Here is a 23,349-nt window from a genome sequence, read left to right as displayed (position 1 = left end):
TTCCAGCACAACCTATCAATTTGGCCACCAGATGCCTGTTGTATTATTTCTCCTACATACGTAATATTCTTATCCTTTTTATGTGACAATCCCAAAGCTCATTCAATCACTGCCTCCATTTCAATGTTAGAATTTCTGTTCCTAACCTAACATCAGATGTGGAGGCTATGAACATGTAGCTGTGGTTCAGGGACACAGTGGAGGGGCCTATTCACATTGCTGAAGCAATAACTGCTAACCCAACTCTCTAAACACGGCTACAGGGTTTCTGAAACAAGAGTGTGAAACGAACTACTTCATGTCATAAATGAGAAATTTAATGTAAAATTAACCTGCATAAAACGAACTTCTTATTTGAGGATTTTCTATTTAATGATGATGAAAGGTCATCCCAGGTGAAAGATCTGCGATGATAGAAGAAATGAGGATCCAAGAGAGAGGTGCATCTGTGGATTTAAAAAATGCTCATTATCTGCATAAAGCATGAATAATATTCTATTACGATGATAGAATCATCATGTACAGCTTCAATAACATATACGTATTGAGACGGGACACCTTGATTAATGTTGTAAGTCTCCTAACATTGTGCAGGAAGAAGGTAAAGTATTTGAAACTCTTTGTTCCATTATGTTAAGTGTTTCTGACTTTCAGCTTAAGCAATACTACGAATTAGAGTATACACTGCCAAACTAGAAGAAAGAAAATTTGGATTGTTAATAAGCAATCAAAAGAAATTAAAAAAAATTATCACCTAAAGAACAGTGAGGCAAAGGAACCTACAAAATAAAAGGATATACTTCAAGCCAAATACATCAACTATTACACATTAGATGAACATGAGAGAAATGTTCCAGTTAGCAGTCAGTGATCTTTATTGGCCCCAAATGCCCTTCATGAGGGATATAATTTTCATCAGTGAATTTGAAATTTCATTCAAAGCACAACTAATTCCATGGACAGACAAATGGATAAAGAAGATGGGACACAGAGTATAAAATGGAGGTATTGATGGAGGCTCTTTCCACCTGAGCCCGAAGAAAATGTGTGATATTACTCTTACTCATTATGATGAATATTACTGCACACAGAATTCCAATACAAATAGCTAACTTTTTTGAACCACTGACTATGTGTGAGGCACTATGCTATGCTGTTTACGTATTTTCTAGTTACATTCTCAAACAAGCCAATGAAGTAAAATGAGCCAGTGTCATTTCTATCATTTTCTAAATGTAGGCTGAGTATAGCAGACCAACTAGATGTTTACCAAACCCACCTGGTCTTCTCCTTGGGCACACAGCTTAACCATTTCCTGCCTCTGAGAATTCAGGTGTGGCCAAAGCCCTGGTTTTTGTCAGTGGAATGTCAATGCGGTGGAAATGGCAATGTTATGTGTACAAATGAGTATGACTTCTTTCATTCCTCTCTCATCTGTCCCCTCTGCTGGGCAGATAATGCCAGGAAAGCCTAAATTAAGCCACATATTGACAATAAAAGGTACCTGGTTCCTTGAATAATTGTGTGGTACAGAGCTTCTCACTGACCTACAGATCTTGGCATAAATGAGGAAAAGAAAAAAATAAAAACAAAACTCCCTGTGCTGAGTAGCTGAGATTAGAGTTTCTCTGTTACAGTAGTTAGCATTCTGAGCACTGATGAGATCATTCAACAGCCCTGTGATCACAAAGCTAAAGAGGGACAAAGCTAGGTGTTACTCCCAAAGATACGGAGCCTGCAGCCTGACATTTAGAAAATACAACCTACTCCTCCCCAAGTAACGTGGGAGAGTGTAACTAGGTAGGAGGACAGGTCAGAGAGCTCCATGGCCACGCAGGCCCCTGGGAAAGTTACAACAAGAGGCTTCCCAGTGGTCCCCCACTGGTCTGCAGGGTGCAGTGACCCTCCACCCCAACCTGCTGGCTATTGGTCACCCACTTGGACAGGAACTTTAGGAGAGGCCTCTCTTCCCCATGCATAGATCTTGCTCATTCTCCAGCAGGTGGATCAGTTCTGGTTTGGGAACAGGATACCCTGACTATGGAAACAAAGGACAGCAGTGTTTGGGAAAGACACCAATGAACCTCTCTATTCAGTGTGATATTCAAGGATGAGATCTTGGAATGAGGCCGCTCCCATGCCTGCAAAGAAAATGCTGACCTGTCACCTAGAAACCAAGAACACAAACACCATCCTGGGACCAAAGGTCTGTAGAGGGTAGTGATGGCTGTCTACCTAACACCCATTACCCTTGATTTCCACCCCACAGGATCCAATTCAGGGCCAGTCTTCCCTTTACACACAACCCTGGGACTCCAGGAAGGTGACACCCTCACCCCAGAAGCTATTTTCTCATTAACCTAAGTCAGTGTCTCAACCTCCCTGGGCATCAGAACCACCTGGGGTTGCCTGGTTTTCACCATGAGCCAAATGGAACCAAATCTCTGCAGAAGAAGCCTGGACACGAATGCTTTAAAAGCTCTCCAAGTGATTCAGGTGCCCAGGGAAGACTGAAAAGCACTGGTCTAAATCAACTGATACTTGACTGACCTCTTTCCGTTTTATTTGGGAAATGCTGGGTGTTCTGCTATTCTGGAGCTATGATCTGTGATGGTGCAAAGTGAGGCAAAGGGAATCTGTATAAACCAGGGGCCATCTGCATCAACAGTCTCAGGACAGAAATTAATCCTTGTGCTATGAATCTCACAAACAGGATGTTGAGTGAAAGATCCTGGACACAAAGCAGTGCACACTGTGTGATTCCAATCATATAATGTTCAAGAACGAGCCAATCCAATATTTGGGGTTGGAGATCAGCAGTGGTGTCTTTAGGAGAAAACTGACTGGGAGACAGTGGGGAACACCTGCTCTGAAGGAGAGAATGCTCCAAAGCTTGATCTAGGTGGAAGTCACATGAGCAGGTACACAGTAAAATGCACACATTGAGCTGGACAATGAAGACTGTACATTTTACTGAATGTAAGTTATACCTCAAATAAACAAGCATATTCAAATAACAACTCATCCTAAAAATTATCATAGTTGTCTTTGGACAGAAGCTTCCTAGACGGGAAAGAGTTTGGTTCAGAGTGAGCAAAAGACATTGTGGGAATTAAATTACTGGAGCAGCAAGAGTCATTCTAGGATGAGGGCCTGACATGGGGAGTGAGTGCTCAGGGGACATTAGCTGTAAGCTGCTTTTTAAAAAAGTTGACCCACATTTTGTTTACTTAAATTGATTTCTTCAGAGAGGGAATCTTGTATCACTTATAAATGGTATAACTAGTTTCAGTTTTCACAAATAGGCTACCATCAAAATACAACAATGAAAACACAACAGAATAATGCTCTAAGTCCCTGCAAGCTTATGTGTCCTGCCCTACACTGTGAGTCAGGGGCTGCTCCTTCTGTTGAAGAGGGAAATTAGCCAAAGTTAGACGAGGCATCAAAGATTTCCCATTAAACTAAGACTCTCCTGACAACTATCAGAAGGCAGGAAAGAGAAGGGGAAAAGGAATGGCTTTCTCAGATATCCATCAATGCCGGCTGATAAGTCTGCATACCCTCTAACATCATCTCCTGTATCAGCAGAAGATTCTGGCCCAGGCTTTCAGAAGCAAGGAATGACATGTAAGAATCAAGGGAAAAAGAAGCCTTTAAGCTGAGGCTGTGTAGTTTCAATGTTGCTGGGTGGCCTGCTTGACTTATGGATCTTTTAGAGAATGGCCACTCATCTCCAGCCCCTGCTCCCTGGATAATGGAGACACCTAACCTAACAAACCTTGACCATTTAGCTTTGCTCTGGTGAGACTCTGGAATCAGGGCCTCAGACCGAGGCTAGCCTGTGCTAGGTATCAGAGTGCATGGGCTTGGTTTAGTTCTTGATTTCAGTTCCTGTTTTTTGGCTCCTCATGGTGCCTGGATGAACACAGGGAGACCAGGAAAGAAGAAGTGAGGCAGGAACACAGCAGGAGTTATGAGTGGAAAGGAGGGTGACTCCAGAGGCCTTGTCTACCAGTCAGGCCTGGAGTGAGAGGGTAAAATGAAGAAAGAGGGTGCAGGTTCGCCACATAGGAGGGAGGTGAGCCTTACCTAGTGAGACCAGGAGCCCACAGGTCTCCAGCATTACTTCCCGATATAGGGTCTTCTGAGCCATATCCAACTGCCCCCACTCCTCCCAAGTGAAGGTCATGGCCAAGTACTTGAAGGTCATCGATACCTGGAAAGTCAAACAGAGACAGCCATGTTGACCTTGGCACTGTTGGATGAGACCAGAGCCTATTGCCTGGTTACTGCTAAAGATGCAGAGAGAACCAAGACCTTAATCACCAAGCACACCTAGTGAACAAAGCTCTGTGCTGTGCTCGATGTGGAGGAAGATGCTGCCTTTGGACATAAGGCAGTTGTGTCAGAGAGAGAGAAGCAGTCAATGTGGGAAACCATTGGAGGACACAAGGTCAGGACCAGTCCACAGGACTGTAAGGTGCAGACAGTAAGTGCTCTGGAGTGTCAGAGAATGGGAAAATGTGACAAAAATTTCAACAAAAATGGCAGCAGCATATGAGCCTCACTAGTTCTCACTGTGTCAGCACCATGCTGAGGGCTTCACGTGCTGTGTTGAAGTGTCTAAAGTTCCAGGTCTTGACTCAAGATTCCCAGGTTTTAGTCCAGTCTCTAGAAACAAAACCTTGCCAGGTGCATGACCTTGGGGAAAACACTTCATTTCTTTGAGCCTCAACTTCCCTATAGATATAGTAATAGTTCCCACTTCACCAGGTTGTTGTGAGAATTATAGAGAAAATGTTGCAAAAGCAAACACTGGAGTGAATGGCTTATGTAAGGACTCAGTGTGTTTGTGTGTGTGCGCGTGCGTGCGTGTGTATGTGCGTGTAAGTGTGTGTGTTTAAGAGTTTGGAAGTCTTTCTTTCTTTCTTTCTTTTGGTAATTAGTAGACTGTATTTTTCAGAACAGTATCAGATTTACAGAAAATGTCAGCAGAATATAAAAAAAAAACCCAATCAAAACATGGGCAGGAAACCTAAATAGACATTTCTCCAAAGAAGACCAACAAGCATATGAAAATATGCTCAACATCACTAATTGTTAGAGAAATGCAGATCAAAACTACAATGAGATATCACCTCACACTAGTCAGAATGGCCATGATTAAAATCGATAAATGCTGGAGAGAGTGTGGAGAAAAAGGAACCCTCCTAAACTGTCAGTGGGAATCTAAATTGGTGCAGCCACAGTGGAAGACAGTATGGAGATTCCTCAAAACACTAAGAACAGACTTACTATATGATCCAGCAATCCCACTCCTGGACATATATCCAGAGGAAAACATAATTTGAAAAGACACATGTACCTCAAAGTTCACAGCAGCACTATTTACAATAGCCAAGACATGGAAACAACCCAAATGTTCATCAACAGATGACTAAAGACGATGTGGTATATATATACACAGTAGAATACTACTCAGCCATAAAAAAGAATAAAATAGTGCTATTTGCAGCAACATGGATGGTTCTAGAGATTGTCATTCTATGTGAAGCAGGTCAGAAAGAGACAGAAAAATACCATGTATCACTTTTATGTGGAATCTAAAAAAAAGGACACAAATGAACTTATCTACAAAACAGAAAGACTCACAGACATAGAGAACAAACTTATGGTTACCATGGGGTAAAGGGGGTGGGAAGGGATAAATTGGGAATTTGAAATTCACACCTCTTGGGGAGTAATAGAAATGTTAGCTATCTTGGTTGTGGTGGTGGTTTCATGGGTATATACATCTATCAAAGTTCATCAAATTGTACATCTGAAATATGTGTAGTTTACTGTACAGGAATCATACCATAATAAAAGTGTTTTAAAAGTCAGCAGATACTAGAGAGTTTCCATATTTACCACCTCCTTGCCCAGCTTCCCCTATTATTAACATCTTACATAAGATTTGTAACAATTAATGAACCAATATTGATATATTATTATTAACTAAAGTCCATAGCTAATTCTGATTACCTTAATACTTAATTAATGACATTTTTCTGTTCTAAAACCCCATCCAGGATACCACACTGCATTATTTATGTCTCCTTAGACTCCTCTTGCCTGTGACGATTTCTCAGACTGCTTGTTTCTGGTGATCTTGACAGTTTGTTTTGAGGAGTATTGGTCAGGTATATTGTAGGATGCTCCTCTACTGGAACTTAACTGTTATTCTCATGATTATGGGTTTTTTTCTCATGGGGCTGTGGGTTTAGGGGAGGAAGATCACAGAAGTAGAATGCCATTTTTATCACATCATAAGAAGGGGACATATTATCTACGTGATTTATGACTGCCTGTTGATGCTGACTTTGATTACTTGGTTGAAGTAGTTTTTGTCAGGGTTCTCCACTGTGGTTACTCTTTTCCCCATTGTCCGTATTCTACTCTTTGAAAGTCACTCTGCACAGCCTACTCTTAAGGAGTGGGGAGTTATGCTTCCTCTCCTTTAGGGTTGATATCTACTAATTTATTTGGAATTCTTCATCTCAGGAGATTTGCCTTTTATTCCCCATTCACTGACTTATTCAATAATCTATTTATATCAGTGGGTATTCATATACTTTTGTACTTTGTTATAATCATATATATAGTTACATATCTATATATCTATCTCTATCTCTTACAGTTGGTTCCTGTGTCTCTTTGACATGCTCCCATTATTGTGTGGGGTTTTTTTGGAGTCTTTCCCCACTTTCTGGCATTAAAGATGCTCCATGCATATTGCCCCAGTCCTAGACTCAGCCATTTCTCCAAGGAGCTTGATTCATTTTATTAGAGAATTGTATTAGAGTTAAGATCTGAGCACTAGGTGTGCTCACTGCTACAGAGGTGTCACTGCTTTTAAGCCCTCCTTGGCTAACAAAACAAAGAAATATATGTACATATACTAATCCATGTATATACCATCCATATCTATATTCAACATGAGTTCTTACTGATGTCGCCACTCTAATCCACTACCACATGGATCATTCTAGTCTCCTTCCTTTGCTTATCTGTAAATTCCTGCTCCAACAGTAAGACACTGGGGTTCTACCATCCACCATCCATTTACTTAATGGTTCAATTCCAGTATACATGTAAAGCAGTATTAGAATTGTTAACCTGTACTCCTGTAGGAACAACTTTATTAACTAAAGTTCATATTTGCAGTTCATTTTGCCTTTAGTTTTATAGATCCCATTCATTTCCAAATTTACTTAGGTCAGCACCTTTTTCCCATTCCCTCTGTAAGGTTGTTTCATACATTCATGATACAGTTAGATTCTCTGGCTGCAGTATGCATTATTTTCTGGGATCCCTCTGTTTCCTAAATTGTTATTTTAATTTGCACACATTAAGGTTCACTCTTTGTGTTACACAGTTCCATGAGTCTTGACAAATATATAGCAGTATCATAGAGAATAGTTTCACAGCCATAAAAATCCCCTGAGCTTTAATTATCCATCCCTCCGAGCTTCCCCCTCTCCCCGACAACCAAAGATTTTACAGTATCTATAGTTTTGCCTTTTACCAAATGTCACATAATTAGAATCATGCAATTGCCTTTTCATATTGCTTCTTTCACTTAGCAATCTTCATATAAGAATATACATAAAGAGAAGAATTTAATGAATCCCCAGGTACTCGTCACTCAGTTTTAACATTTATTCTAATTTTTGTCACTCTTGTTTCATCTGTCCCCTCCTTTTTTTTCCTGGTTTGAGTAGTAGTTTAAAGAAAATCCTATAATTACTTCAGTATTCATCTCCCACAGGTAAGAACATTTAAAAAATATAACCACAATGCCATTATCATACCTAATTTTTTAAAAAAAGATTCCTTAAAATACTCAGCCCATACTTAAAATTTCCTGATTATACCAAAGATGGCTTTTTTTTATTGTTGGTTTGTTCAGTTCATCATCCAAACAAATCCAAACATCACATTTAACTGTTGTGCCTCTTAAATCCACCCCTTCTCTTTTAGAGAAAGAAGACAAATCTTTTGCCATTACAAATGAAATGTTGGGCTACGTAATAAACTCTTGCATCAAGCTTATTTTGGTGTTGGCTACAAATACAAACAGCAAAAGATTTTTTCAGAGAGCCCAAGAGAGAATAGATGTTAATTAGAATGAAATTGTAGAAAGGAAGCAGAATTTTGTTTTGTTTTGCCCTGGTGTTGCATTAGTATTTCATCATATCCACTTAGCACTACAACCTGTGCAGAAAATAATCTATGCAAATAGCTTGGTCTACAGAAGTCATGCTTGAAGTGTGGTCCTGGGCCAAAAGCATCAGTACAACATAGGAACTTGCTAGAAATGCAACTTCTTGGGCTCAATGAATCAAGGACTCTGACAATGGGGCCCAGCAACCTCTATGTTAACAAGCCCTCCAGGTGATTCTTTTTTAAAAAATAAGTTTCAGGTGTACAACATTATAATTCAACATCTGTATACACTGCAAAGTGATCACAACCACAAGCCTAGTTACCATCCGTCTCCATAGAGCTGATCACTTTCACTCATTTTGCCTGCTCCCATCCCCCTTTCCTTCTGGTAACCACTAATCTGATCTCTGCATCTATGAGTTTGTTTTTATTTGTTTTTTAGAGTTCATATATGAGTGAAATCAAACAGTATATCTGATAAGGGGTTAATATCCAAAATATGTAAAGAACTCATACAATTCAACAATAAACCCCCCCCCAAACAACCCAATTTTAAAAATGGGCAGAGGATCTGAATATTCTTCCAAAAAAGACATACAGATGGCCAACAGGTACATGAAAAGATGTTCAATATCATTAATAATTAGGAAAATGCAAATCAAAACCACACTGAGATATAACCTCACACCTGTTAGAATGGCTATTATTGAAAAGACAAAAAACAAAAAAACACCCAAAAAAACAAATGTTAGAGAAAAGGGAACGCTTGTATACTGTTGGTGGGACTGTAAATTTGTGCAGCCACCATGAAAACAGTATGCAGATTGCTCTTAAAAACAGAGCTACTATATGACCCAGCTATTTCACTTCTGGGTATTTATCTGAAAAATACAAAACACCAATTCAAAAAGATACATGCACCCCTATGTTTAATGCAGCATTACGTACAATAGCCAAGATATGGAAACCTAAATGTCCATGAATAGATGAATGGGTAAAGAAGAGGTATATATACACAACGGAATACTACTCAGCCATAAAAAGGAATGAAATCTTGCTATTTGTAACATGAATGGTATTATTACGCTAAGTGAAAAAGCAGATGGAGAAAGACAAATACCTCCATGTCTTTTGTGCCTTGATAACTCATTTTTTAGAAAAATCATTGAATTCCATTATATGTATGTACCACAGTTTTGTTTTATTTTCTTTTGTGTGTGTGCTTTTGTTGTTCTTTTAGTCTATTCACATATAGAATGACATCTTATTTGCTTTTGGTTTTGGGCAATTATGAATAAAGCTGCAAGAAACATTACTGTGCAAGTTTCTGTGTGGACATAAGTTTTCAACTCAATTGAGAAAATATACAGCAGCATGACTGCTGGATCATATGGCAAAACTATGTTTAACTTTTTAGGAAATTGCCAAATTGCCTTGCAAAGTGGCTGCATTAGTCTGCTTGGGCTACCATAACAAAATATTGCAGACTGGGTGGCTAACTCAAAAACATTTATCTTCTCACCCTAGAGGCTAGAAATTCAAGATCAAGATTTGAAAAATATTCGGTTTCTGTAAGAACTCTGCTCCTGGCTTGCAAATGGCAGCCTTCTTGCTCTGTGCTCACATCGCCTTCCTCTATGTGTGCACAGGGAGAGGGAGAGAGAGACAGATCTGGTATCTCTTCCTCTTCTAACATGGACACCAGTCCTATCAGATTAGCGCCCTACCCCTCTGTCTTCATTTAACTTTAATTAGCCCCTTAAAGACCCTATCTCCAAATATAGTCACACTGGGGGGTAAGGGCTTCAATATATGATTTTGGGGGGACCCATAACAGTGGTCATACCATTTTGCATTCCCTGTAGCAAAGAATGAGAGTTCCTATTGCTCTATGTACTTGCCAGAATTTGGTATTAATCAGGTTTTTAAAAATTTACTCAGTCTCATAGATGTGTGTGGGTATCTCATTATAGTCTTAATTTGCATTTCCCTAATAACATATGATTTGCATCTTTTTTTTCTTCCCACTGATGCCACCGGGTGGTGGTGGGGGGGGATGGATCAATGTGAGAGTGCTGGATGCACAGGTGTCAAGACCCCTTTGTCCAGAGAGTGGAGAACGGAAAAAGGGCAAACTGTCTCAGAAAAAACTGTGTTTGTATCTTCATCTCTTCCTGTGGTGACTGAGAACAAAAGTCTTTTTAGTCTCTAATGGCTGGTATTTCCCACAAACACTAAAACGATGTTCATTTACAGGTTAAGGGTAGGAATAAAGTTCTGAACGGTGAATTCTGGAAGCTTTATGCCAACAGAAATCCTTGCTCCCGTGTCGAGCACAAAGTTTCACCGTGTTGCATCTCCCCAGCGCTTTAGCTTGTAACAAACTGCTTCTAAATCACAGCTAAACTCACAGCATAAAGAAAGTTCACTGGCCACCCACTAAGCACTTTGTCTACTTTTTGTAACAGCTTTATTCCGCCAGAGGGGTTCACCATTCCTGGAAGCACCACAGTTACATCTTTTTATACGCATGTTTTCCCTATGTATATCTTCTTTGGTAAGGTATTTGTTGAGATCTTTTGCCCTTTTTTCAACTGGGGTTTTTTATTATTATTTTTTAATTGAGGTGGTTTGTTTTCTTACTGTTGGGTTTAAGTATTCTTTACATCAAACATTTTGAAGCTCTGTGGTTAGGAACATCCACATTAAGGATCCACATTATCTTCTTAGAGAATTGACTCCTTTATTATTATGTAATTTCCCCCTTTATACACGGGAAATTCCCTGCCTCTGAAGTGATGTTAATATAGATACTTCTGCATTCTTTTGGTTAGTGATAGCATGGTATTTCTTTCTCTGTCCCTTAACTGTTAACCTATCAGTGTCTTTATATTTAAAGTGGGTTTCTTGTAGATAATATATAGGGTCTTGTGTTTTTATCCACTCTGAAGTTTCTGTCCTTATAGTTGGTGTATTTAGGTCATTTACATTTAAAGTAATTATTGATATAGTTGGACTAATAACATGTTTATAACTGTTTTTACCTGTTATACTTGTTCTTTTTTAGTATTTCCCACTTTTTCCTGCCTTCTCTGATTTTTTTAAACACTGTTTTTATTGAGTTATAGTCATTTTACAATGTTGTGTCAAATTCCAGTGTACAGCACAATTTTTCAGTTATACATGAACATACATATATTCATTATCACATTTTTTTTCGCTATCAGCTACCATAAGGTCTTGTATATATTTTCCTGTGCTATACAGTATAATCTTGTTTATCTATTCTGCATTTTGAAATCCCAGTCTGTCCCTTCCCACCCCCCTGCCTTCTCTGATTTTAAATGAACATTTTATATCTTTCCATTTTCTCTCTGCTCTTAACATGTTGATTATACTTTAAATTTTTTTTTTACTGGTTCCTTCAGAGTTTGCAATATATACTTACTACTAATCTAAGCCCACTCTCAAATTATGCTGTACTGCTTCATAGGTAGTGCAGGTACCTTATAACAGTATTCTCAGATCCTCTGTCCAGTCCCTTATAACACTGCTAACATTACTTCCACTTATCCATATGTTATAAATACCCAATATATTTTATTATTACTTTGAACAAAGTTACTTATTAAATCAATTAAAAATAAGAAAAAATAAAATAATTATTTTACCTTCATTTATTCCTTCTGATACTTTTCCTTTTTTTTTTTTAATGGAGATTTGAGTTTTTTACCTAATATCATTTTCCTTTTCTCTGGAGGATGTCTTTTAACATTTCTTGAAAGGCATTTCCTCAGATTTTGTTTATCTGAGAGTTTATTTCTTCTTCACTTTGAAGGATAACTTTATTAGATACAAAACTCGTTTTTTTTTCTTTCTTAAATATTTCACTCCACTCTCTTCTCATTTGAATGATTTCTAATATAATTCTTACCCTTGTTCCTCTATAGATAAATTGCTTTTTGTACCCCTCTTCTGGTTTCTTTCAAGATTTTCTCTTTTTTACTGGATTTTCTGAAGTTTGAATATGACATGCCTCTGTGTAGATTTTTTTTTTTAGTATTTATCCTGCTGGGGTTTTCTGAGCTTCCTAGATCTGTGGTTCAGTGTAGTCCTTAATTCTGGAAAATTCCCAGCTATTTTTACTTCAAATATTTCTCCTGCTCTTCCCTCTTACTCTCCTCCTGGTATTCCGATTTTGTGTCCTTTACACCTTTGGTAATTTTTCTGTAGTTCTTGGATATTCTATTCTGTATTTTCATTCTTTATTCTCTTTGCATTTCCATTTGGGAAGTTTCCATAGACATATCTTCAAGCTCAGTGATTCTTCAGCCATGCCCAGTCTACACATGAAACCATCAAAGGCATTCTTCATTTGTGTTACAATATTTTTGATCTTTGGCATTTCCTTTTGATTCTTAGCATTTCTGTCTCTCTGCTTATATTACCATTTGTTTTTATATGTTGTCTACTTTTTCCAATAGAGCCCTTAATCAGTTATTTTGACTCAATATGTTTTACTATTTTTATCAATCCTCCACAGGTATGAGGCAAACACCAGCATCTTCTCCATATCATGGTCAGTGACCTTAGCAAGTTGTCCACCGTGTCCTTAGTCTAATGAGCAGAGGCAATTCTTAAACCTAGTTCTCTCTAGTCCATGGTCTATATATATAAACCCTATGACTCCACTATCAATTTGGTAATAAGGATGTGAAATATTTCCATTATCTGTTACTCTTGTATTTATTTCAGCTACCCTTGAGCCCATTTCTGTAGGCATGAACAAAGAAGCAGAGCTATCACCACATCCCTCACAGAAAAGGCATCTGAGGGGGGCTGACACGTGCCCTGGCACTGGGGGACACACACCACACTCATGATCTCTCTAGTCTCCTCAACCCAGGGAAGGAGTTGTAAATATTCCCATTTAGACCTGAGGAAATGGAGGCCAACTATAGAGAGGGAAACCTTTCAAGATCACAGCCCAAGAAAGGGGCACAGCCAGAACCAACACTGAATTTTCTAGACTACAGCTTGTACTCTTCTCTGCAGCTCACTCCCTGCATCCTGTGTGTGGTCAGAGGATTCTGAGAAGTTCTATTTTTCTCTCACTGGTACCCTGAGGATGAGGGGGTTCAGCGAAGTGGGGAGGCTGAGGTGGTGCAGAGGACAGGGGACTGGGGCAAAACATGGGGAACAGAGGAGGCAAGGGGCATGGAGGACAGAATATGTAATTGTAGCTATGGTGTAGAAATGGACCTAATTTCAGGGATTAGATGAGCCTGCCCCTTTCCTGGTGACACTCAGGTATCTGTTGTCCATGCAGCCAACTGCATGTCCACTGCCCACCAGACTGGGGTCCAACCAGCGTTAGAACAGAGGGAAGAGCATGGTGGACGGGGGTAGGAAACCTGCAGCCCCAGGAGGGCCCCTGAGTTGTAAATACTTTTACCTATCTTCCGCAGGACATGTCTGCTCCCTCATCTAGGCTAAAACTCCCAGATTCCTCTCCTGCCCAGATTATCTGCTGGGCCTCAGACCATTAACTAATCACATTGCAATATCTCTACTTGGGGCTCCATTCAATCATCAAATATGGGTTAGTCTCTAAGTTATGACAAGTTAGGCACACTGGCTCTCTGTTCTGACACCTATCAGTGCATCAGCAAATCTCCAGGGATGGAGTTTTGTTCTCTCCAAGCCAGGGGTTCCTGTCTCATCACACTTGACCCATGGGAACTGTGTGATTGTAGCCATATGGCCTATACACCAGGCATTGGGGTACCCCATCACATGCCTGTTTCACAAGGCTCCACAGAGTATTTGTATCACCACACTTGCTGTGGTGCGTCAGTATCTCCTCCTGTCTCACAGATCACCGGTATGTTTTGCATATGTCAGCTGAATGTGTCTCATGTCTGTTACACATCTTTTCTCTATGGATATTGTGTGTGTATCTGGGTCCAGGCTGTGTTAAAGTGTTAAAGTCCCAAAATCTGTCACACAGTGTCCCAAGGGTATATGTGGGAACCTTCCAAGGTTGTACTTAGGTATATCACAACCTGTCACACACAGTCCCCCAAATATATGTATATGACTCTAGGTTGTGCTGCGGTCTCACTCACTACACATCTGGCACATTTAGTACCTGAAACTTCTGTGTGTCTCTAGACTGTGCTTCAGTGTGCTAGCAAAACATACTGTCACACCATGTTTCCAAGTGTGTCACCATCACACATCTGTCACATTTGTGTATCCCCCAGTGTTACCGTTACACACCTGCCTGCCAGGAGCAGATCCCAATTATACATCTTGTCAATATTTCGTTTACAGAAAAGATGGGAGAAGGGTAAGTTAAATCAGAAAGTTGCAAGAAACCAAATATAGAATGAGATCAATTCTAACAGACAAGTGACTCAGCAACTTCAACAAATATATACGGATAAAAAGGAGGTAAATGGCAGCTATGGGTTAAGAGAGTTATGAAAATGCCTATTGAAAGTCATATGGATACATTTTGGATACTGATTGCAATGAATCACCTTAAAAATAAACATATTTTGGAAACAACTGAGAAAACTGAGCACTGTAACATATTTGAAAGGATTTTAGAGGATTTTTATTTTGTGTGATAGAGCCCTTATATTTGGAAATGCATCGTGAAGCGTTTGTGAATTAAATGACATGATGTGTAGATTATAAGTAACTCAGTAATAAGCGTGGGGATAGATGAATTAAGAATGGCCATGAAATGATAAATAATGGAAGACTGGGGAATAGTTCATGGAGCTTCAAAACGGTTCTCTGCAGTATATATGTGAAAATATACATTACAAAGGGAGAGTATGTCCATGTAGTAATAGGTTTATGTTAGTAAGAATGGATTAAAAAGAGCAGGAGGAAATATTTTGGTTTCAGGAGTGCAAACATATATCAAAAACATCAACTGTACCCTCTATGTGCAGTTTAAGTCAATCATATCTCAGTAAAGCTGTTTGAAAACTAAAAGTACTAAATACTCATAGCTTGTCCTTCCTAGTCATTTTACTCTTATCTATGTTCTTGGGTTAATTTACGGCAACTCTATCAGCATGGTGGAAAAAGAATATAATGATGTGCTACTGAGCATCTCTTCTCATTCCATGTTCAGTGACATCACGTTGGCATCTTGAAACTGACCGCTGTGAGACCCTACCAGGTATAAGGGTGAGATGGTTTCTACAACAGAAACTTGCAGTAGAATAAATCAATAAATCTGTTAAGGGCCCTGGACAGGCTAGAAAGCGCAAGACAGCTCCCGAAAGCTTCCCAAAAACTTAGAACTTACAGAGAATCTCCTCACTGTGGATGTTCACATTTAAAAGACCCAACATCAGGCAGATGTCTTCCTCACAAAGGCTCTCCTCTAGTGTTGTTATACTGAACAAGGAGGTTGCACATTCCCTTTATGTCTATGGTGATTCCTCTGTGTGAATTTCCTGGTGCCAATGAGGTCAGACTATCAACTGAAGGCTTTCTGAAGCTGAAGGCTTTTTTTCTTTTGACTACTCTCAAAAGGTCTTTCTGCAGTGTGGACTTGTCTGGCGCTGAATGAGGTTAGACCTTTGGATGGAAGACTTCCTTAGTTCATTGCACTCATAAAGCCTATCTGGTTGAATATTTGGTGCTGAATCAGAGAAAATCTTTGACTGAAGGCTTTCCCACATTCATGGTACTTCTCACACCTTTCTCCATTGTGGATTTTTTAATGCTGAACGAGGACAGACTTTTAGCCTGAAGTTTTTTCATATTAGCTTCAGATAAGCTTTCAGTGATAAATCAGAGGAGACCTTGAACTGAAAGCTTCACCACACTTGCTGTACTTCATGAGGCCTTTCTCTAGTGTGTAATCTTCAGTGCTGCATAAGGGAGATGCTTTGGCTTCTCCACATTATTTGAATTCTCCACATTATTTACACTTATAAGGCCTTCTTCTAATGTGAACTACCTAATATTTAATGAGGCTGAAGCTTTCCAGGAGCCTCTGCCACACTCACTGCATTCAGAAGGTCTTTCTCCAGTGTGAAATCTCTGGTTTTCAATAACGCTGGAGCTTTGGCTAAAGAATTTCCCATATTTACTGCATTATTAAGGCCTTTCTCTGGTGTGAACTCATTGGTGAGAACAGCTGTGTATTTGCAGATGAAGACTTCCATGTTTGTGGAACTTAGAAGTCCTTTTTCCATTGGGGACTCTCTGGTGCTGAACAGCTGTGGGTTTATGGTTGAAGGCTTCCCTGCACTTGTTACACTTCTAATGATTTTTCCCACCATGAACGGCCATCCTACACTCAAAATGGTATGCTGCTGTGTGGCTGCTTCTGCTGTAAGTGGCCTGGTGCTAGAGGAGGCCAGAAGTGACCAGGAAGCACTTCCCAACTTCGTTACAGGTAAAGGCCTTGGCACGTGGGATTTGTAGCTCTTCACAAACAATGCCCTGCCACATCTCTTCTGAAAGTTTTTCTCTACTGTGCTGCTTCTGATGAAGGTTTATACTGAAAGAATTGTTTCCCACATACCCCATAAGTGTCTGGTTTCTGCCTGGGATGTGTGCCCCTTTCCTCAGCCAAGTGCAAAATGTCTTTCAAGACAGAGACACGTCTCCCAGGGGTGGGATATCTGGGGAAAGGGACCTGCTGTGGGAGTCCTGACCTGTGACACTCCTTCTACAGAAACACTCTGCTCAGAAGGTGCATCCTCATCTTCCACTCCACGCCAATAACCTGAAAGCAAAGAAATACAGGTGAAGTGCAGTTGATTTTGGTGGGAAGGGGCAACCCCATCACAAATGAGCATCTGATACGCTAATGAATGAGTGTACATGAGTCCAGAGGATTATTGTCAGGAGGAGGGAGTTGGAATCAGGTTGAGGAAGCAGCTGCTGTGCGATAATGGTCCTCTGGTCCATTAAAGGTCACAGCATGGGGGAAATGACAGACACAGTGAAGACCAAGTGAAGGAGAATGGATGAGGTGCAGTGTAAAGAGGAGGTCTACAAGTCACTCTGAGGTTTTTAGCACTTGTCTGCTGATGACACAGGACTGCTGTGCAGAAGGGTGTGTTTGGGTCCAAGAAAACTCAATTGCATCAGAGTAGCTCATGTTCAAAGACTACTTAAAGATACGTGCACGTCTCACAACACAATATACATGGGGCAATGGTGGAGAACACTGTGAGCGGGAGCAGTGGAGAAGAATGGGTGAGATGTGGAATCCATTATGAGAGCTGAGAACTGAACTGGGCTGAGAGTGTAGAAATGACAAGTTGGCAAAGTGTCAAGAATGGGTAAGGAGGCCTTTTCTCTTGCCTTTTGAGAAGGCCTGAATTCTATCTATGGAATGGGTATCTCCTAGGCCTCATGGCCTTTCTCTTGCCTTTTGAGATGGCTCACACTCTATGGATTATGTATCTCTCTGAATAAATCTAATAAATCTACTTTTACTTAAAAAAAAGAGTGGGTAAGAAAAAACAGAAATGAGGTGTGGCCACTGGCAATGGCACCAAAACAGTAGTGGAAACAGAACAGACTCATAGTATGATGTGAACACAACCCTGATGTCACATCCTCTCATCTGCCACTCAATAGGACCAGGGACCCTTGGGGTCCATTCTGTGGAGCTGGAGTCTGTCCACCCTGAGAAGCACCCATAACTCTCTCCTCTACCCTCAGTTGAACACAGTACCTGGATAATGCAAGTTCTAAGGAAAAGACTGGACAGGTGAGTGGCCAGCACTGGCCCAGAGCAACTCAGAGTGACAGACCATAGGAAAGAAAACTAAATATTACAAAAAAAAAAAAAAAAAAAAAACCCCACAAAAATACAGAGGAAGATCTTGCAAGAATAGCCCATGGGCCACCTAAGTAGTTACCATGTCAATGACTGGAATTCCTAGCGTGGCAGATACATCAGCTAGAGGAAGGAGTAGAACCTAGGCCAGGGAGGTCACCTGGCCAGAGGAAGGGAAAGCAAAGTGGGATCCAAAAGTCTAACTGCAAGACTCCTGACCCTTTCCCTTCTAGGCTTTGGGGCAGCAGGTATTGGGATGTGCCTGAAGAAGAAAGGACAGTGCAAACAGCTCAGCCCTACACAGAGCACCTCCCCAGGGACCTGGGGAAGGAAGCAGTGTATCCATGGTCCTGATGTGAGAAGGACTGATCTGTCCCTGGGGAAAAGGGAAAGGTATTGTGGCAGGTATGAGGTTCTTACCTAGAGAGGCCATAAGTGCAAAGTTCTCCAGCATCACATCGCAGTACAGGAGTTTCTGTGCCTCATCAAGGAGAGCCCATTCCTCCCAGGAGAAGTACACAGCCACATCCTCAAAGGTTACACTGCCCTGCCATGATGAGGAGAGAGGAAACCATGAACAGCCTTGTGGGAGCCCATGATTGGGTTAACAAATTGTAACAGACCCCAGCCGCCTGTCACCTTTAAGAAAAACAAATGTGCTTAGTAACTGCTTTGTAAGCAGGTGCCTGTGCATCCGCACTCCTGTCTCCTTGCTGTAAAAAGCAGAGACAGTGCCTTGCTTGCATGGTTGAGGTTTTAGTTAGCACTCTGCTCATTGCAAAGCAACGACCCAGGCCCTCAGCTATAAATGCTGGGTGTGCCTGCTGTTAGATAGTCTATTATCCCCCTAACAAGGAACTGGCTGGTCTGGTGATCTGGTTTGTAATTAACATATCTAAAGAATGTACCTTGTTCCCCTCTCCCAATGACTTCCCTAAAGATAAACTAAGCCTTTATGCTCATTGTGGATTCTACAATCTCTATCTCATCCTGTCTTTCCCTAAATTCCCGCATACCATTATGCAACTGTTAATGACTTTTTCCTTTGATTATACACAATAAATGTGGGAGCATTTGAGAGGTTTGTGGAGTTGGCTCCCGACTTCTTCTCGCTCTCTTGACTTTTTCCACAGAGTCTCAAGTAATTCATTCTGTCTCGGTGGGACTTCTGCCAGCCAAAACCCACACAGCCTCTCTCTTGAGGACCCCCCAAACATATCCCCACATATCCACCCTATGCTCATATTTCTCCCCAGTTCCACAACTCAGATGAGGTATCAGGTTCTGGTGTCACTTGTGCCTGCTCCCTCCTCACAGCTCCATTAATTACTATGTCTGGACTTCTGCAATGCTAGGCAGGTGGGCACACAGATGCCATGAAGATCTGGGCCTGCCACGCAGGGCTCCATCTATCCTGCCAGGCAATTCCCAGGAAGTCACACAGGTGGGGCCTCCCAAACACAACCAAACTTGGGCCCTCCCTTCATCCTTCAGTCCCCAACACCAGGACCCTGGTGACATCAATTCATACTTTTCCACATGCACATTGTTCTATAGAATGTACCTCTTTTGTACCTCCAGACCCCACAGCCACCATCACCACCTCCCTGCCCCATGCCATAAATCTCTCCCTGGCCACCATGTGTCACTCACCACGTGGCATCAAGATTATGCTTGGTAAATGCAAACAGGATTCAGTACTACTCCAGACCTTCAATGGTTCCTCCCGCTCAGGGCAGCCTTGAATCCTGCTATGAAAGCCTCACTTCCTGGCTCTGTTGCTTGTCACCCTCAGCCATTTAGAACTGTATGCAGACTCCAGGCCCCATGGTCCTCTTCCACTTCTGTGTTGCACTTGCTGTCCCCTCATTAGTCATAATTCTCCTCTTTTAACCTAACCCTCAATCAAAGCCCAACCTCAGGGCTCCCCTTCCCCAGCTTAGTGACTCTATCAGAACCACATTTTCCCCTGAGCTAATCCACCAGCCTGCCTGAAACACTCCAAGTTCACAAAAAATCCTGGTGAGTCCATACAGATGTGAATAGAAACCAGCCTCACCATCATGCTTCCTCAATTACTCCTATGTCTCTGCATCGATCTACACTTCCCCTCTGCCCTTAGAAGCCTTGACCACTCACCAGACCATCCTCTTCCCAAATCCCCTCCCATGGCCAGTTCTCTCCCTCAGTTGTGCTTGTGATGCACACCACCCCTAACCACGTGCTCAAACAAGAGACCCATTCCTAGGGCGCCACCCTCCCTGTCCTGGCCTGCTGATAGCATTACCACCATAACCTGAAGACTCCTCCTCCCAAATGTGACCCACAGCTCCACCTCCTTTTGGATACACATACTAGCCACCACCATTTGGCTGTCTCCACCCTGAACCATCTCCCAGAGTTTCAGACATTTGTGTCCAGCTGACAACTTGATGCCTTCAACCAGTGGACTCTAATAAACCATCTCAGATTTTTAACATGGCTAAAACAAAACTCCTGCTATTCCCACTGAAAATTATTGCTAACTTTTCCTTTCTTCCTTCCAAAAGCTTGGGATAATCCTTGACTCATACCTTTTTCTTTGTCACCCTCAACATTAGGAAATCCTGTCAGCCATACTTAAAAAACAGACCCAGAATTCAACCACTTCTCCCACTTCCATGGCCACCATACTGGTTCAGTCACCACCAATACTCACCACCAGCACTAGTGAAGTAGCCTCATCCCTGGTCTTCCTGCCTCCTCCCTCACTCCCCAAAATCTGTTCTCCGCTCTGCAGCCAGAGAGCCTTTTAAGACCCGAGTCACACAACCTCATTGTTCCCATTCCATTGCTCCCATCACTTCCAGGAAAACATCCGACTTCTCAGGCTGCCATTCCAGGCCCAACTCTTACTCTCCTGATCGCCATAAAGGAAAGAGAAATGTGGTTCTCTGAACACTTCCAGCTCAGTCGTACCTTCAAACATCTGGACATGCCTGGGATAATTTTCCACACCTCATTCCCTTGGTTGCCAGACATAAGAAGCATTCAGTATAAACCCTGGCTGAGGGTCTGGTGTTTCTCAAAAGAATCTCCAGGCCAAAAGGCTAGGCGAGTGGCAGTCTGCATCCTAGAGCATCACAATCCCAGAGAACATGTGTGTGTCGGGGGAGGTTGGGACTGGTGAGGCCCCACTCACCTGTGCAGGGTCCTTAAACACTTCTGCGGCCATGGAACCTGTGGGAAGAGAGAGACTGTGAGAAGCAAGCAACGTGGAGGGCTCCATGGGCTCAGGCTCCCTTGTGCCCCTGCCTAGCCCTGGAACCAGGTGACCTTGGGCTTACTGTTAACTCTGTAGCCCGGTCTTCAGTAGTGCCTCTTACCAGCTGTGTGACTTTGGGGAAGGACTCAACCTCCCTGCGCCTCATTGTCCTCATCACCCCTTTTGCAGTTTCAGGGAAACTTAAAAAACCCTAACTCAGACCATGTCCTTCCTCTGTTCACAAGCCTCCATGGTTCCAAGCACCGTAAGCGCTTAGGTACGCCTCCTCCACCTGCCATTCCGGCCTTGACTCCCCTTCACACTTTGTTCTGTACAGACACAACACGGAGCCCAGGTTTCCCAAACACTCCTGGACCTGTAGCCCCTCTAAGCCTATGGTGATCCCTCTGCTTGTAACACTCCCACATCTCATCACGTTCCTTTCGGAAACGGGGACACCCCCGACAAGCGCCCTTTCCCTCCCTCCTGAGGGTGCTGGACGCTCAGGCCCAGGCTGCAGTGATCCCAAGAGGCTCCTCATATTTCGGCCTTTAGGAATCAAAAGTGAGGACGGTTCAGGTGAGGGCCTGAAGGACTCACTACCAACTTGTGCCAGATCCATCTCTGAGGCCTCGGAAATCTAGGCCTGTGGATGGGCGGGAGTGACGGATGATGAGGGTGGGGGCTAGGACAACACCCAGCCCTGGAACTTGGGATCACCCCGGCGGTCCCCTCCGAGCCTTAGATTCACCTTTGTGCAGGGAGGACGACATTCGTCTCGAATTTTCAGCCTCCGGATACCTCAGACCGGACCCAGCGATTGGGAGCTACTGATCAGGCGTACTAGTCCCGAACCAGCCAAAATGCCCGCCATAAAGCGAGACTGGAAGTCCCGCCCCTATTTTTTCCGCGCCAAACACGGATTAACTCCACTCCTGCACCTTCATTGGATCAGCGCTGCTGCCACTCGGCGCAGAGCACTCTGGGTAATATAGTCCCAGCTCGTCATGCGGCGAAGGGCACACTTCTCGTCCCCTCCAACTTGCCAAAAAGGCGTCCTTCAGGCTTTGATTGAGAAGGTGATTTGTTTCCTCTCAAAGAGAAGGCACCCGAATTTCTGGGGGCAGTGTTGGCAGCAATCGATCACTGAAGTGCTGATACATATTTTTTCATACTCCATCAAGCTCAATACGCTCCCAGAGGCTAAGCATACTGCCAATGCTCCCAAAGGCTACAAATTCGAATGGAGTTATCATTCCGTGGGATCACTGACATCCAAATTGCCGCCACTCGTAGCTGGGAACTAATAAACGTACCTCATTGCTCTTCAAATGCATGTAGCTTGAAGTGTTAGTTGGTTTGGTGCATTTCAGTATGTTCTGTCAGGGACAAGGGAAAAAAAGCCATCAGATAGGACCAGGACAAAGAAGACAGAAGACAGATGTTGGGCCCCCCTGAAGCAAATGGACTCACTGAGGATGTTATCTCCAAATGTGATTCTTTAACATTCTTGAAAATATTGAGCATTTCCTTTCCAGCTTAGAGGCAAAACTGAAGAGGTCATTTAGAGTTACCAGAATGGTGAAAATGAACAGCGATCTATGGTGTCATTTTCATTCTCTGCTCTAACAAAAGCTTAATGAGCATCTATCCTAGGTGCATGGGAGACATGAAACAATTGAGACAAAACCTCATGCCTTCACGGAGCTTATATTTAAGGAAGAGACAGGCAACACGAAAGAAGAAATACTAAATCACGTAGTAAGAATGTAGTAGGCAAAATGGAAAGGAGAGTGATTGTGTGCCGAGAAGTAGGGAGATAGGCTGTAATACTACACAGTGCAGTAAAGGAGGTCTCATTAGTAAGAGGATAATTGAGTAAACACTAGAAGGAGGTGAGGAATAAGCCACATAAGTTTTCTGTTTTCTTTTTCAGTTCCAGGCAGAAGAATCAAGTGCCCTGGGGACTTCTGTGGGTGGAGCCTGGCCAGGGTTTGTGATCACCTGCGTCCTGGGGCTTCCTCACTAGGTCCCTCAGCAGTGGAGAGGCTAGGACCTCCAGATG

The 23,349-nt window shown here is 42.2% G+C and overlaps 1 protein-coding gene across 1 annotated transcript; it reads right to left on the bottom strand.

Annotated features, from left to right (window-relative positions):
- Positions 1-295: 295 nt before the first annotated feature.
- Positions 296-22,166, bottom strand: LOC123615356 (zinc finger protein 549). The gene is made up of 6 exons (XM_045512921.2): positions 22,036-22,166; positions 21,222-21,259; positions 18,461-18,587; positions 16,905-16,975; positions 4,093-4,219; positions 296-446 (listed from the first exon to the last, which is right to left on the bottom strand). Exons 1-6 carry the CDS (start codon positions 22,055-22,057, stop codon positions 370-372), a joined length of 462 nt encoding a protein of 153 aa, XP_045368877.1. The 5' UTR covers positions 22,058-22,166; the 3' UTR covers positions 296-369.
- Positions 22,167-23,349: the final 1,183 nt, after the last annotated feature.

This window comes from Camelus bactrianus, chromosome 9 (genome assembly GCF_048773025.1).
Source record: "Camelus bactrianus isolate YW-2024 breed Bactrian camel chromosome 9, ASM4877302v1, whole genome shotgun sequence".
Classification (NCBI taxonomy): Eukaryota; Metazoa; Chordata; class Mammalia; order Artiodactyla; family Camelidae; genus Camelus; species Camelus bactrianus.
Note: the sequence above shows the minus strand (reverse complement) of the source record. Positions and strands in the feature narration are given on the sequence as shown.